General features: G+C 38.0%; 1 protein-coding gene across 1 annotated transcript; it reads right to left on the bottom strand.

The window, feature by feature from the left end:
• Positions 1 to 702: 702 nt before the first annotated feature.
• On the bottom strand, positions 703 to 16,815 carry glb1 (galactosidase, beta 1). The gene is made up of 16 exons (XM_051704741.1): positions 16,701 to 16,815; positions 15,500 to 15,669; positions 15,252 to 15,402; positions 15,065 to 15,125; positions 14,873 to 14,967; positions 12,258 to 12,438; positions 8,905 to 8,963; positions 8,604 to 8,725; positions 7,731 to 7,771; positions 7,492 to 7,604; positions 7,299 to 7,373; positions 7,050 to 7,139; positions 4,646 to 4,759; positions 4,303 to 4,434; positions 3,695 to 3,946; positions 703 to 1,603 (listed from the first exon to the last, which is right to left on the bottom strand). The coding sequence occupies exons 1-16, from the start codon at positions 16,755 to 16,757 to the stop codon at positions 1,349 to 1,351; spliced, it is 1,968 nt and encodes a 655-aa protein (XP_051560701.1). The 5' UTR covers positions 16,758 to 16,815; the 3' UTR covers positions 703 to 1,348.
• Between the last annotated feature and the right edge of the window lie 582 nt (positions 16,816 to 17,397).

Raw genomic sequence — 17,397 nt, 5'->3', positions numbered from 1 at the left:
ACATTGGACAACAGATAATTGGAAAAGAGTGTTATGGATCTTAACCCCATTGAGCTTTTGTGGGATCAGCTAATTTATAATAATTATATTTATTTATCACATTACACATTTGCACATATACAGTGAAATTCTTTTTTTTTCACATATCCCAGCTAGGCTGGGGTCAGAGTGCAGGGTCAGCCATGATATGGCACCCCTGGAGCAGATGGGGTCAAGGGCCTTGCTCAAGGGCCCAACGGTGGCATTGTGGCAGTGTTGGGGCTTGAACCCCTGACCATCTAGTCATTAACCCAGAGCCTTAACCGCCAAGCCACCACTGCCCAGCTAGACTGTAAGGTGCGTGAGAAGTGCCCGACAAGACAGGAAGTGTGGGGAGAAATGTCACCCGAGTATCTGGACAAACTGACAGCTAGAATAACAAGTATCTGCAAAGCTGTCATTGCTGCACGTGGAGGATTTTTTGATGAGAAATCTTTGAAGTAGTTTAAGAAGTTCTGAACATTTTTTTCAAATTGTAATAGTAATTTTTCACGTTATTAATGTGAATATACAGTATATATATATATATATATATATATTAATTACTAGCAAGTTGACACCCACTTGTAAGACAACTCAAGGATTTTTTTTTTTTATGTTACAGAGAGAAAAGGTATTTCCAAAAAGTAGATACGTCTCACATAGCGACAAAAACACAGTGAATAAAACAGTGCAGTTGTTTTATTGAAACGCAACTATTGTTCCTGGATGGCATTTAAAATGAAACAACATGGATACATAAAACGGTTTATAATTTCAGTGTGATATAGTGTATTAGACAACATAGGCTACACAGTGTGCAAAAATAAACAGTCCTGCTGTACACCCAAGCCTCTAATTCTGAACAAAAGGCAATATTAGATTAAACACTGCCTGCACACAAAATAAAAACAACGATTTCCATTGTGATTTAAAATAGTGCCGATAATTGTAGATAGACTACAATGAACTCTAAACAAAATCTGCATTGGGCAATGAATGTAAAAGTCATAATTCATGTAGTAATTGATAACATCATTTTCATTTTTAAGTGAGCTATTGCATTAAATTCATTTTGAGTGGTAATCTCAAATTAAATCAGAGCTCATTTCCCAAGCAGCATTTTTTTAAAACCTGAGAATATCTGTGATATTACAGTACATTCATAGTGTTCATTAATTTTATCCCTATAAGTCCCCGATCAGTGTGGAAAGCTGCTGAATTGTCACTTCCATTGCTTCATGTATTACATCCTTTGGATTCTTTCAAATCAGTGTTATGTGCGTAACAAACAAATTACTGTCAGATTTCATAAGAGCAGTAAGTAAACTCATAAGAGATCTTGTTTGTTGAATAGTCGTCTTATGTATTGGCTGGTTGACCTCACAGTGGCATTTATAATCGGAGTGTCGGTGAACTCCACTGTGCAGGGACCTGGAGAACAGGGCGCTGACTCCAACTCCAGAACAGTTATGTTGTTTTGGACGGAGGTGCTGAGCAGGTAGGCTGGGACAAACAGGGTCACCTGCGGCCCACGGGACGGCCAGTATCGACCCAAGTTAAAACCGTTAATCCACACCTGACCCTGTAAAGAAGAGTGAAATATAGTGACAATTTTACAGACTTGGTGGTAATAAAGTTAGTTCATTTTCCTTGAATTGGAATTTATATTTTTTCTTCAAAACAACAAATTAAATTCTAAAGATTCATTTAAAGGGATAGTTCACCTAAAAATAAAAATACTTTCAACTTTTATACCCTTATGCCATCCCAGATGTGTATGACTTTCTTTCTTCTGCAGAACACAAATGAAGATTTTTAGAAGAATATTTCAGCTCTGAAGGTCCATACAATGCAAATGAATGGTGACCAAAACTGAAGCTCCAAAAAGCACATAAAGGCAGCATAAAAGTAATCCATACGACTCCAGTGATTGAATTTGGTCATCAGAAGCGATATAATAAGTGTGGTTGAGAAACAGATAAATATTTAAGTCCATTTATACTATCAATCTCCACATTCACATTCTTCTTCTTGTGTTTTTGTCGATTCGCATTCTATGTGCATATCGCCCTCTACTGGGCAGGGAGAATTTATAATAAAATAGGACTTAAATATTGATCTGTTTCTCACCCACACTTATCAAGTCATATGGATTACTTTTCTGCTGCCTTTATGTGCTTTTTGGAGCTTAAAAGTTCTGGCTACCATTCAGTTGCATTGTGAGAACCAACAGAGCTGAGATGATTTTCTAAAAAATTGTGTTTGTGTTCAGCAGAAGAAAGAAAGTCATCCACATCTGGAATGGCATGAGGGTGAGTAAATGATGAGAGAATTTTAACTTTTGGGTGAACTATTTCTTTAACTTCATCCTTTAAAGGGGTAATTCGTTGCCATGATCTTTTGTACTATAAAAACACACTGTAACTTTCTTAAGTCAAAACTGTATAGTCCAAAAAGACTATTTATTGAAACTAAGTTGGAAAAATGGCTCGTTATGAACTTCTGCAACTGTCAGATGTCAGGCGAATAAATAACTTTTTAACACATTACAACCGACATTTACATGTTAATGGTGCTTTTACGGTATTCGGTCACTGCGAGGTAATAATGAGGTAGGACAGATACTATTATTCCTATTATAGAATAATAGATATTAACAGACATTTACTATTATTCTAGTATCAAATAGTATCTAGTATCTAATAGTATCTGTTATAAGAATAATAGATACTATTATTATTATTATTTAAAAATTTTTCCCCAAAAATCTGGGAAATTTTTCTCCCAATTTGGAATGCCCAATTCCCACTACTTAGTAGGTCCTCATGGTGGCGCGGTTACTCATCTCAATCCTGGTGGTGGAGGACAAGTCTCAGTTGCCTCCGCTTCTGAAACAGTCAATCTGCGCATCTTACCGCATTGCTCATGACACCGCGGAGACTCACAGCACGTGGAGGCTCATGCTACTCTCCACGATCCACGCACAATTTACCACGCGCCCCACTGAGAGCAAGAACCAGTAATCGCGACCACGAGGAGGTTACTCCATGTGACTCTACCCTCCCTAGCAACTGGGCCAATTTGGTTGCTTAGGAGACCTCGTGATTCCAGGGGTGGTAGTCAGCATCAATACTCGCTGAGCTACCCAGGCCCCCTAGATACTATTATTATTAAACACCAGAAGAAATAACTTAAAGAGTGAAATTAAGGAACGTTCATCATCCTTTTGTTGTTCCTTGGTGTGCATAGCACCTGCAGCTTTGCTTAGTGGCTGAAGTTTATTTTTAGCAAGATCCTAGACCCTTTCAGTCTGTTTATGTGGCACATTTCAGCACAGATTGTCTTTTTTTTTTAATGTGCCACGCTGTAACAGACATTTCAATAAGGCTGATGTTGAAGGATGAAGCAGCACCACTTTGTACCCGACTGCAAACCCGCAGCCTGTGTGTGAGCGGAGGAAAGCTATGAAGAAGCGGTTTACAGGGTCAGTTAGGGTGGAATGGTCATGCAAAACTAAATTATGACCGTTTTTGCATTTTTAAAAAAATATTCATATTATAAGTAGACCTCAGGGAATGATATGACCTCTTATGTTTTGACCAGCATATTGTACATCTGTTGGGTTTCTGATGATTTAACATTTGTGAATGGCTAGATCAATCTAGGTTCCTACCTTTCTCCAGTTGGAGAACTGAATGTATGTGTCCTGAGGGAGATCTGGAATGCCGTCAGGGATGTTGAAGCTGCCAGAGTAAAATGTTGGAGGTGAGAGAGCAGGAGGTAGTGATGTGGTGAAGCTGGAGGTGGAGACAGATCTGCTGTATGCCGTCAGCAGCCCCTGACTCACTGCTTCGTCTATACTCAGAGCGAATACAGTCCAGTTACCCAGTACATCAGCACCAAGAGTCAGATTATACACCAGACCCTACACAAGAAAGAGACAGAAAAAAGGTACAATCAAGAAACACTGGATAGAAGACAACATGTTCACCATGTCCCACTTTAAAGGATTGTGATGATAAATTAGAAAAAAAAAAAACATTCAATTGTCAAGTATTGATTTCACTGGATTATCCAATAATAGGAATTAAAGCATGGTTATTAAAATACAAACCATTTTTAGTGGTTGTTGAATTTCCAACAAATATCATGACGATATCTGACATTACCATGATATGAAACTACTCATTGTGTCATATAAGATTTTGTTCATACTGCTCACCTCTAGTAAGAAGGCTATGTTTATTTAAAAAAAAACAAAATGAATATCCTCTTCCTTGCCTTGAAGTCATTTATTTCTCTGCCATAGTTGATTCTGCCCATGTTCTCCACTAGGATGTCCACACGACTCCCTGCTTTCCCTGTTACATTGATTGTGAGCACCTTGTTCCTCTCCAAAATACCAGCAGCAATCTGAACAATCAAATGATTGAAGTTGCACAGGAATTTGTTTTTCCCTTTAAATCTTTGATTAATCAGGGTACATTAAACTGGTTAAATATTTTAAAGTAAAACAGATGCATTGTTGGAGACCTGTTTCACTATGACATCTATTATGATGGAGGAACTTGATGAGCAGGAATAAAACATAATGAACCGAGAGGAGCAAAACAGTGCTGCTTACGCCATCGATGGATATGTATGCTCGATCGTGGACTCCGTTAAGAGGGGATGACAGCGGGGTGGGCTTCAAACAGTCTACAGGTAGCACAGTCTGATACAGCATGAAGCCGAAGGCCTGACAATATAATAAGACATGCATAATCACAGAATTTCTTTTTCATAATAAACAAAAATCTGCAGAGACAAGGAACGTCTAAATAATGAGAAAAGGGAAGTTCGTTTAGAGAAACTTTGAATGCTGACAAAACATACAAGTTTAAAAAGCTTTGAAGTTTGATAGTTATAAAGGCCTTACAGACAGAAAGACAGACAGGTAGACAGACAGAATGACAGACAGACAGAATGATAGAAAGAACGACAGATAGATAGACAGATAGACAGACAGAGACTGATAGATATATAGAACGACAGACAGACAGAATGATAGAAAGAACGACAGATAGATAGACAGCTAGAACGACAGACAGACAGAATGACAGATAGACAGACAGAACGACAGATAGAACGACAGACAGACAGACTGACAGATAGAACGACAGACAGACAGAATGATAGAATGATAGACAGACAGACATACAGACAGACAGAACAATAGAAAGAACATCAGATAGATAGATAGACAGACAGACAGAAAGATAGAACGATAGACAGACAGACATACAGACAGACTGATAGATAGATAGAACGACAGACAGAATGATAGAAAGAACAACAGATAGATAGATAGATAGACAGACAGACAGACAGAAAGATAGAACAATAGACAGACAGACAGACATACAGACAGACTGATAGATAGAACGACAGACAGAATGATAGAAAGAACGACAGATAGATAGACAGATAGATAGAACGACAGACAGAACAATAGAAAGAATGACAGATAGATAGATAGATAGATAGATAGACAGACAGACATACAGACAGACTGATAGATAGACAGAACGACAGACAGACAGAACGATAGAAAGAACATCAGATAGATAGATAGATAGACAGACAGACAGAAAGATAGAACGATAGACAGACAGACATACAGACAGACTGATAGATAGATAGAACGACAGACAGAATGATAGAAAGAACAACAGATAGATAGATAGATAGACAGACAGACAGACAAAGATAGAATGATAGACAGACAGACAGACATACAGACAGACTGACAGATAGATAGAACGACAGACAGAACGATAGAAAGAACGACAGATAGATAGATAGACAGATAGATAGAACGACAAACAGAACAATAGAAAGAACGACAGATAGATAGATAGATAGATAGATAGATAGACAGCCAGACAGAAAGATTGAACAATAGACAGACAGGCATACAGACAGACTGATAGATAGATAGAACGACAGACAGAACGATAGAAAGAATGACAGATAGATAGATAGACAGACAGAAAGATAGAATGATAGACAGACAGACATACAGACAGACCGATAGATAGATAGAATGACAGACAGAACAATAGAAAGAACGACAGATAGATAGATAGATAGACAGACAGACAGACTGAACGATAGACAGACAGACAGACTGATAGATAGATAGAACGACAGACAGACAGAACGATAGAAAGAACGACAGATAGATAGATAGATAGCTAGATAGACAGACAGACAGAAAGATAGAACGACAGACAGACAGACATACAGACAGACTGATAGATAGATAGAACGACAGACAGACAGAACGATAGAAAGAACAACAGATAGATGATAGATAGACAGACAGACAGAATGATAGAAAGAACAACAGATAGATGATAGATTGATAGATAGATAGATAGATAGACAGACAGATAGTCAGACAGACACATACAGAATGATAGATAGAACAACAGACAGACTGACAGATAGAACGACAGACAGACACAACAATAGACAGACAGACAGAACGATAGATAGACAGTCAGAATGATAGACAGACAGACAGACAGACAAACAGAATGATAGGCAGACAGATAGAAAGAACAATATATAGACTGACAGACAGATAGATAGATAGACAGACAGACAGAACGATGGACAGACAGACAGATAGGTAGATACACAGAATGACAGACAGAAAGACAGAACAACAGATAGACAGGCAGACAGAACGATAAATAGACAGATAGACAGAGAATGATAAATAGAACGACAGACCGACAGATGGATAGACAGACAGAAAGACAGAGACAGAAAGAATGATAAACAGAATGTCAGACAGACAAAACAAAAGATAGAATGACAGATAGAACTATAGACAGACAGACAGAATGATAGACAGACATACAGACAGACAGACATACAGACTGACAGATGGAGGGACGGACAGACAGACAGATAGATAGACAGACAGATGGATAGATTCACATTTACTGATTAACAGTTAAAAAGAAATACTGGCATACCTGATTCATTTCAGTAAATGTAAGTGGATATACAGTTTTAACGGGGCCAGAGGAAGATAATATATCCAAAGACTCCAACACTGTCTGTATCTGTAAACGCAAAGAGGACATTAATAAACATCCACAATTATTAGTCCTTATTTAGAAAAAATACAGAGATGTTACTGTATATGGACAAACTAGATCAAAATCTAAAACGTATTTTGTGGAGTAAATAAGGGTTTATTTCTCAGGCAAAAATGAATTTACCTTTTTCATTTGCACTGGTCCATAAGCAAATTTTGGTGTTGATGGAGGCACTAGCCCTTCTGGAATGTTTTTGTACTGTTTGCCAAAAAACAACCAATCAAATAAATTCGTCATTACAGCCATTGCATTTCTTCATCATAAGTAAAGTTCCTCAGCATCTTTAAGGAATAACAAAAAATTTTATTTTCTTTACCATTTTAATGACATCTCTTATGGCGAAATACTTGTCCGTGAGATCTCCAGCTTCTGTAAGTGGGGCGTCATAGTCATAGCTGGTTGGCTGAGGAGCGAAAGGCGAGTTGGCGCCTATGATGCAATACACACACCCACACATTATATACATATAGTATATATACATATATATATATAGACAAACACTGATCAGGACACATGATGCGTGTATGTCTATTGAGAAAAATCCAGAAGACCTACCATTCCAATAGCCAAAGTTGGTTCCACCAATGAATAAGTATCTTGAAAAAAAAAAAAAAAAAATAACAAAAGCAACTAGATAGGTACAGTTTGTCAAGATATATAGATAGATAGATAGGTAAATAAATAGATAGATCACAAACATTCTTTGGCCTGTTTGAACATTTCATCAATGTAAATCTATAGGATTCTTTGGATTTTTGATAATCCATTACGGGACAATTGTAAAGGGGGTCGCACACCGGACGCGTCTGGCAGACGACATGGCGCATTCTAAATATTCGAAATAACTGTTTTCAATGAAGGTATGCACACCACCGCAGCCGCTCAGCGTCTGTCGGCGGCACCCAGCTACGACTCCAGAGGTTGCTCAAATTTCTGCTGCGCCACGGTGCGCAACTAGCATATTTTCCATTAATTCAACCCAAATCATTATCAGAGGAAATAAATTATTTACTCTAGCATAGTTCATTCTTGAAGAAAGGAAAAACCTTAGCAACTTTTGTGCGTACTGTCTGCAAACTGAACCGCATTGACGTGCCCTGTGTTTGATATCTGTGCCGTGTCCTAGCCGCAACGTGGCGTGGCGCTTCTCGTCCGGTGTGCGAAAGCCTTAAGTCGGATCAGTTAGAAAAGTCATGGCAACCCGAGTGAGAACAGACTGAAGGTCTGTGCCAAATTTGGTGGATGTAGCTTTAAAGCTTTAGGAGGAGTCACAACTGGAAATTTTGTCTTGGTGTAGGGATAAAAACATTTTTAAATAAAAATGACAGAATGAAAGAATTCTATAAATTCTTTAAAATAGTCAGTTTTCAAATGCAAAATGGATATCTCATTATTAAACATGTCAGTTGTAATGGGCGGTCAGCTCACAAGTTGACATTGGCTCCCATTTCCAGTATTTCATTGAGGGTCTTGATCACAGCCGCTGTGGGCACAACAGAGTGTCTCTGGCCCCAGTGATCCAACCAGCCCGTGTAGAACTCTGAGTTCACCTGAAAACCAAATGGGCTTTATTACTATTACATAACCATTTATTACCATAACCATAAAACACATCCATCCTTGTTAGAAAACATTTTTACCTATGTGAAAAATCATGCACCTGTATCCTACATAATACCAGTTTCTTCATATTAATAATTATTGGTGAGAAGGTTTTTTTGGTTCTTACCAAGGGGCCATGTGGCTCTGCATGTCTCTGTGCTTCAAAAGCAGCTGTTACATTTGAACCTATTTGAAAACAGTACAGTTCACTTTACTTATGTTACAGAAGGTTCAATGTTAGAGTAAAGCTACAAAATACTGGGTAAACTGAATCTTACATGCTCCTCTCTGTCAAACAATCTGTATGTGTAAGCACCCTAACACTTTTTTTTTTTTTTTTTTGTGATCAACTGTTTTTTATTGGTTTTATATAAAGAAGGTCAATTACAGATTGCCCAGATTCTTCACATGAAACATAACAAAAAACTGACCCTCCATTCCATCAGTCCAAATTATATCCAATTTCTACCATCTTGAAGCCTTTCTGTCAGTTCATCTGCAGCAGCTTTCCATGCCTCAAGAGTTCAAGCTCTGGCCTTATTTATTCTGATTGTTGAAAGTTCCAGCATTATTATGTCAAGAAACTGAAGTAACCAGTGTCACACAGACAGAATATGAGGAGGAAGCCATCTTTGCGCAATTATCTTTTTGGCAGATGTTAGACCTGCTAGCCAAATCTTCCTTTGTCTCTCTGTTAAACCTAAATTTGAATCGTCATTAATAAGTTGAGCAGCTGGTTGTGTTGGGATTTGTTTTCCTATCATATCAGACAATGTAGATGAAATCTTCTCCCAGAACTCATAAACCTTCTCACATTCCCACACCATATGCATAAATGTTCCCACTTGTTGGTAAGGACAAAAACTACAGTGGGGAGTTGGAGATAATTTAATGTGGAAACACTTCTTTGGTGTCCAGTACAACCTGTGGCAAAATTTAAAATGAATTAATTGGTGGTTCGGATTTTTTGATGCACAGAAAATATTACTCCATACCGTCTCCAAATCAATTTGATCTACAGATAGCTCCTTTTCCCAGATTGTGCACAGTGGTAGTCACTTTTGTTTAACTTCAAGAAGGTAAGGATAGACAGCTGACGCTATTCGTTGTGAGGGATTAAAGAGCCAGCCGTAGATTGGGTGCGTTTCGAGAGCTGTTCCATATGGGACTCCATATGCTCTGAGGGCTGATTGCAATTGCAGGAACAAAAAGAAGGATGACGCAGGCACATTATAAGTTGCAACAATATTTTGGAAACAGAGCATACCATTATCATCCCATATATCAGCAAGAGTCCTTATTCCCCGCTTTGACCTCTGTTCTGATGCGAACACGTTTAATATTCCCGTTGCGCCATAAAGGAGTCTGTAGGTGCCATTTGTTGTCATAACCTAAGAGTTTCTTCACTGCTCTGAAAGTGCTGATAGTGTATGTCACAATAGGGCCAAAAGATTGTTTGCAATGCTTTAAAGAAGTCCAGAAAAAAGTATATCCTCAAGTCTACTTGGTCTGACAATTGCTTCTTCTATTTCTTTACAAGGTGTGGAAACCAAAGACTCAAACCATGTCTTGGCGGTACATAGCTGAAATGCTTTGTGATATAACTCAAAATTAGGAAGGGAGAGACCTCCCTCCATTTTAGCACACTGCAGCGTAGCCAATTTTAACTTGGGTTGTTTTCCATTCCAAAGGAAGGTGCGGATTAAAGAGTCAAGTCTTTTCTACCATTTTGAGAGGAGTGGCAAAGGGATCATGGTACTGAGAAAATTTACCCGAGGTAATATATTCATTTTCACAGTCGAGACTCTGGATTGTAGCGAAGCAGGAAGTGTTCTCCATCTAACAATGTCTTTTTTTAGCTTTTGAAAGATTTTCTCATAGTTTATATATACAATATCTTTAGAGAAGATTGTATATCAATCCCCAGGAAAGGTTATCCAATTTGTAATTGGAATAGCTGATTGTATCTGAATACTCCAAGCTTTTTTATTTAATGGTAGAAGAGATGATTTGGACCAATTGACCTTGTAGCCAGAGAATTTCCTGAAACTATTAAATGTCCCTAATATATTTAGAATTGAGCCGAAATCTGTAAAATACAATAAAATGTCATCTGCGTAGAGAGATATTGCATTTTGGGTACCCTTTATTGAAATGGAACAGATCTGTTCTTGTCTTATTTTTTGCGCTAGAGGTTCGAGGGATAGTGCAAATAACATTGGTGAAAGGGGGCATCCTTGCCTTGTTCCTCTCAGAATATCAAAAGGTTGGGAGTGTAAGCCGTTTGTTGCTATGATTGCTGATGGATTATCATAAATAATTCGTACCATTTTAATGAATTTCTCACCAAACCCCAATTTTTGTAGCACCCTCCATAAATAATCCCAATTTAATCTGTCAGAAGCTTTGTCTGCATCTAAGGATAAAACTACACAAGGGAAATTTTTATCTTTGCATTCACTGATTACATGTAGCAAACAGCGTATATTGTCTGCAGCTAAACGATGTGGAATAAAGCCAGATTGGTCACTATGAATTAATTTACAGATATGTTTTTCAATACGTAGGGCTAAAATCCTGGCGTATATTTTAAAATCTGAATTTATCAATGAAATTGGTCTAAAATTTGATCATTTTGTATGGTCCTTGTCTTTTTTTGGTATTAAAGATATTAGAGCTGTATTCATTTGTTTTTCGAATTTTCCCTTTAGAATTGCTGTATTTATCGCGGCGTGCATAATTGGTCCTAGTATGTCCCAAAAATGTAGGATTAATTCTGGTGGGATCCCATCTGGCCCAGGTGCTTTCCCCTTCTTTACCGTTTTTAATGCTGTATACAGTTCTTCGAGTGTTATAGGTTGGCTCAATTGCTCGGATTCACTTAGCATTAATTGTGGTAGATCTATGTCGTGTAAAAATGTATGACACTCAACCACGTCCGTGTTGTCCTCTGGCTGATAAAGATCTTTAAAATGATCTGCGAAGGTGTTATTAATTTCTCTAGGATTGGTTACTAGTACTTTTGTAGGAGAATGAATAGTGTCGATAAAAGCCCTGGATTCACTTCGTCTAAGTTGTAATGCCAGTAACTTGCTAGGTCTTGGACCGTTATAGTAATAATTCTGCCGAACTCTATGCATAATAAATTCAGCTTTTCTTCGAAGCAGATCATTTAGCTTGGACCTGGAGCTCTTCAATGCATTTTCAACAGATCTTGAGATTTCTTTTTCAACACTAACTCTTGGGAGAGACAAATTTGTTCTAGTTCTTCAATTTGTGACTTTCTTATTTTATTTAAATAGGATGAAAAAGAGATAACCAAATCTCAAATAACGCCTTTTGTAGCCATCCAAACCATCATGTGATTATCCACACTATTAAGGTTTATATTCAAAAAATCTTTCAACTTGCTTCTAAAAGCACCCTAACACTTTAAGAAAAGTTTAAGAAAGGTGAGCCATTCCATTTGTATGCACAGACCTGGACCGAAGTCAACGGTGGCATAGATGCCCTGGAGGGATCCACACTTCAGATAGCCCACACCTGCTCCATCAGTGGTGAACAGAACCACCTCTTCTCCCAGATGAGAGCGAAATAGTTTGGAAAGATTCCGCATGTAGTTATAATCACATGCAAAGTAACTGCCATATTCATTCTCTACCTGCGTATGAGGAAAAAAATCTTAATTCGATGCATCCCATCCAGTCATATTCATAACTATGAGTAGATGTATTTTTAGTTAAGAGAAAAAAAAATAAAGTGTGAAACTCAATCACAATTAGGGCTGGGCCCTATAGCTTATAAAACACCCTGATCTCATCAACATTATGTAACCGTGGCCACATTATTGCAAAACGAAATTATGTGCCTTATTACACATTTCGCTGTAGTTTCCCAGTGAAATGTCCAGCAGGGGGAGCAAAATGTAGTTACCTACATAACTTTAACCTAAACCTAACCAACAGTGATCAAAGATCAAATGAGAGGGAAATAAAACAGACATCCTTACCCTAAAACAACACCTAAACCTAACTGATAGTGTCCAAAAGCACATTTTCTGAAGTAACCACATCATTTCGGATCGCTTCTATGACACTTTCATCTCACGGATCCGCTTGTATGCTTGGCTGGGCTTGAACCGCGGACTTCCGAGTCCAACACTCTATCGGGGGGGCCCTAAGAGTAAAGACGCTGACTACCACCCCTGCAGTTGCAAGTTCGAATCCAGGGTGTGCTGAGTGACTCCAGTCAGGCTTCTTAAGCAACCAAATTGGCCCGGTTGCTCGGAAGGGTAGAGTCACATGGGGTAACCTCCTCGTGGTCGCTATAATGTAGTTCTCGCTCTCGGTGGGACACGTGGTGAGTTGTGCGTGGATGCCGCAGAGAATAGCGTGAAGCCTCCACACGTGCTATGTCTCCGCGGTAATGCACTCAACAAGTCACGTGATAAGATGCGCAGATTTACAGTCTCAGATGTGGAGGCAACTAAGATTCGTCCTCCGCCACCCGGATTGAGGCGAGTCACTACGCCGCCACGAGGACTTAAGAGTGCATTGGGAATTGGGCATTCCAAATTGGGGAGAAAAGGGGAGAAAAATCAAAAAAATAAAATCACTCTATCAGGTGAGCTACCGTGCAAACTAATCCAGTTGGAATAAATGTGTAAATGTAGGTGGGTCTGTAATGCAAGCATTAAAATGTATAATTTTTCAAATAATGCATTAGAGTAAAAGTGTGCGTGTAAGTCATGAGTTGTGTGAACGTGAATAAAACACACAGTTGTTATAGTTCTTATAACCCAGCACGTAAACGTCTGTTTGCAAAAATAGTAACATTTATTCTACGAGACAAGTTTGGAATAAAATTATCTTGATATTTACATTTACATATATGCACCAATATAACAATACATTGTAATAAATGGCAATATTTACCTACATTTATAATTACAGATTTTTGTGTGATGACGCAAATATATTGTTGAATTAGAGTTTAATTAATTCATTGAAACTGACAATTTGAACTGATTCAAAGACCATCAGTGTCATTTTTGAAATTAAAGTTTAAATTAGAGACACTATTAAAACATCTGTCTTAATGCTCTGATACTCGTGAAGTGTGAGACAAAGAACAGGGTTCCTGCCCTTTTTGACCAACACATTTTCATAACTTTTCCACTATCTTTCCCAGAGTGTGTGATTACTGGATACAAATGTAAAAAAAATCATTTTGATTCAGACCGATTTGCCAAAGAATAATGTAGACCAATTTGCGACCTGTTTCCACTAATTTGTTTAAAAGAACCGAATTATTCACTGACAAATTGGACTAGCGGCCATGTTTTACGCATCAAAAGAGCTATATTTAGCCACATAAATAGTTTAGAGTAGAGAAAAACTAGAAAAAATAGTTCCCGATCCAATTGAGATACTGTGGGTTGTCTTGATCGTTACTGTCAAGCCATAAAAGAACAATAAAAGCAACATTATAGAAGTCCATATGAGTTGTGCATTTTATTCAAAGTCACTTGAAGACAAACGAATCGCAAAAGGCTGCATTTAATAAGTAAATACAGAATATGCATGTGCACAACAACATCTTAGATGCTCAATAGTTCGGTTTGCTAATAACATGCACCAGATTTCAGATAAGAAGCGTATTAAATGACTGTGAACTACAGGCTACATACACTCAACAGGACTTCCTGGAGTGTTTCGACCGCCAAAATAAAAGCACGAGGGCACAACTGAATATATATTACTATTGTATAATAAAACTCTAAAAGTTAATAAATAATATTATAATTAGTATACAAATACAAGTTGTGCAAATAAAACTGGCTTCTTTTCTACTAAAATCTATCACTGGAATTACTGTTAAATGTGCTACTGCATTATCCAGTAGACTAGTTAACATTAAATAAATAGCATATTAAAATCATCACTGGTGTTAGTTTTATATTGCCTGCAAAGTCATTACGGATATAATATAAATATTCGATATATCATCCAGCTCTGTTCTAAATACATTTGATTTTTCTCTACATTTGTGCACGTTTCAAGTTCATCACTGTGATTGTTATACAGTTCTCTTACTTGCACAGTAATGATGGGTCCTCCGTTCTGGTACAGGTAACGATTAATTATGGGCAACAACTTCCCCATCCACTTATCCACTGCTGCAATGTAGTCTAGAACAAGAGTTTTTATGTCAAAGGCTGTACGATTCACTCTTTCTATCACATATTCAGGTGATTTCAGGGGTTAATCAGTAACTCACGCTATTACCTGGATCAGATGATCGTAGAACAATATCTTTCTTTTTTAGCAACCAGGCAGGTAAGCCTCCCTGCAACAAGAAATATTGAGTAAGCTGAGGTCAGCAAATTTACACTTACATTTACACATTATTTTCAATACATTTCCTTGCTCATTATATAGAGTACCCTGATTTATAGCTCTCTCTCTCTCTCACCATATCCCACTCTGCACAGATGTAAGGGCCTGGTCTCATGATGACCAGCAGGCCGATGTCTTGACACAGCTGTAGGAAGTGCTCCAGATCCCGGTCTCCGCTGAAGTCATACTGACCGGGCACCGGCTCGTGGAAGTTCCAAGGTACATATCTAGGATGAAGTTGTGAATTTTGTTTACTTTCTTGTTTTCTACACAGCTAAAATTCCAAACCTGAGTTGTCCGTTATCCACACAGTGCTCATCTTACGTCTGGATGGCGTTCAAACCAGCCATGTACATCTTAAGTAGTCTGTCCTTCCAATACACTCTGGGAATTCTGCTGTAGTGGATGCTGCCGGATATGTAGCGAAATGGCTCTCCATCTTTAAGGAAGCAGTTTTGACGATAATCCACGGTGAAACTGGGAGTTGTGGCGAGCTGCAGAAGAATGAGGATAGAGAGAGCTTTAATACAAGAACAACTTGTTTCAGAGTTAAAGAAATAGTTCCCCCCAAAAAATCATTTACTCCCCCTCATGCCATCCCAAATGTGTTTAATGTTCTTTCCTCTGTAGAACACAAAGATTTTTAGAAAAAACATCTCAGCTTTGTAGGTTCTCACAATGCAAGTGAATGGTGACCAGAACTTTGAAGCTCCAAAAAGCACATAAAGGCAGCATAAATGTGACTCCAGTGGTTTAATCCATGTCTTCAGAAGCGATATGATAGATGTGGATGAGAAACAGATTTTAAGCTGCCTTTATGTGATTTTTGGAGCTTCAAAGTTCTGGTCACCATTCACTTGTATTGTGAGAACCTACAAAGCTGAGAAATTTTCCAAAACATTTTCATTTGTGTTCTGCTGAAGAAAGAAAGTCATGCACATCTGGGATGGCATGAGGGTGAGAAAATGATGAGAGAATTTTCATTTTTGGGTGAACTATCCCAGAAAAATGTATTCTTTCTGTTCTTTCTTTATATGGACTTCTTATGCAGTATCTTGCTTTTATTCAGTGCATGGATGATTATGCATGTCAATAATCATCCATGCACTGAATGCAAGCTTAATTACAGCTCTAAATAATTTTCAGTGTCATGTAAATGTATATATATGATGATTGTCATGCTCACATGACATGTCACAAGACGCAAGAATCATCAGTGTACACGCACTATTCTGGATGAGAGATCCGTGTTCACAGTCTATTATTATATTACATTATAACACCAAAAGAGGAACCGAGTCTATTTACGTGATAACATTCGTCCATAAACAATGAATTGCACTATACTGAAAACTGTGATAGTAATCTGAGATGGTGCATTTGGATCAATAACATTTTCAGTCAACAAGTCACTATTCCAAGTATGATAAACAAGTGATTGGAGAAAACATCTGCACGCTGTAAGCAAAGCATTCATTTGACGTAAACGATTCTTTTGAAACAATTAGACAAAGTAAATACTTGCCGTTATCGGAAGAATGGTCTGGAGCAGAAGCGGCAGCAGCCGGACACCGAGAGCCATGGTGCGCTTGAATCGGCAAACGCGGTGCGGAAGTCAGATGTTGTGATGAGCAGACTCGGTTCGCAAAGCATCGAAACCCTCATGAATCTTTTGAATCAATGCTTCGGAGCTCGAATCAAACTGGTCAAGTTGTGCGACTTCTTCAGGCAGCAAACGAGGCTCCAAAGTGAGTCCGGCAACCAGCGTCAAATGTCATGTTATCTGATCTCGAGTCAGTTTTAAACACTTTAAATAAGTACACTAGTTCAGTAAGTTTAGGGTACAACGGGGCTGAAGGCTCCATTGATTTTACTTGCTCCCAAAATAATAAGTAGCGACAAAAACTACCACATTACTTTCCTAAACACCTGTTTGTCACCATGGACTGCAAAATTGTCATTTTCCATGTGATCATTGTGTATAATGTCTAAAGGTTCATTTTGAGGCAATTTGATCTAATATTTAATTATGTTTCAAATATTGCAAATTTATGTAGCTATATTTATTAAGTTACGGCCCATTTTACAACTTCGTTGCCATGACAATGTAATGCCAAGTAACCCTAAAACCGTAAAATGAGGATTTAAACAACTATACAGCTCAAATAATACATGCATTTTCACAGAAGAGTTAATGTTAGTGCTTTTATGAAATTATAAGC

Source organism: Myxocyprinus asiaticus, chromosome 8 (assembly GCF_019703515.2).
Source record: "Myxocyprinus asiaticus isolate MX2 ecotype Aquarium Trade chromosome 8, UBuf_Myxa_2, whole genome shotgun sequence".
NCBI lineage: Eukaryota > Metazoa > Chordata > Actinopteri > Cypriniformes > Catostomidae > Myxocyprinus > Myxocyprinus asiaticus.
Note: the sequence above shows the minus strand (reverse complement) of the source record. Positions and strands in the feature narration are given on the sequence as shown.

Coding starts and splice junctions, on each gene's coding strand:
- glb1 (XM_051704741.1), bottom strand. CDS start 16,757: ATGGCTCTCGGTGTCCGGCTGCTGCCGCTTCTGCTCCAGACCATTCTT. Junction 7,605..7,730: donor CAACTTTGGCTATTGGAATG/GTAGGTCTTCTG, acceptor ATTGCATCATAG/GCGCCAACTCGCCTTTCGCT. Junction 1,604..3,694: donor AGTTCTCCAACTGGAGAAAG/GTAGGAACCTAG, acceptor TCTTCTTTACAG/GGTCAGGTGTGGATTAACGG.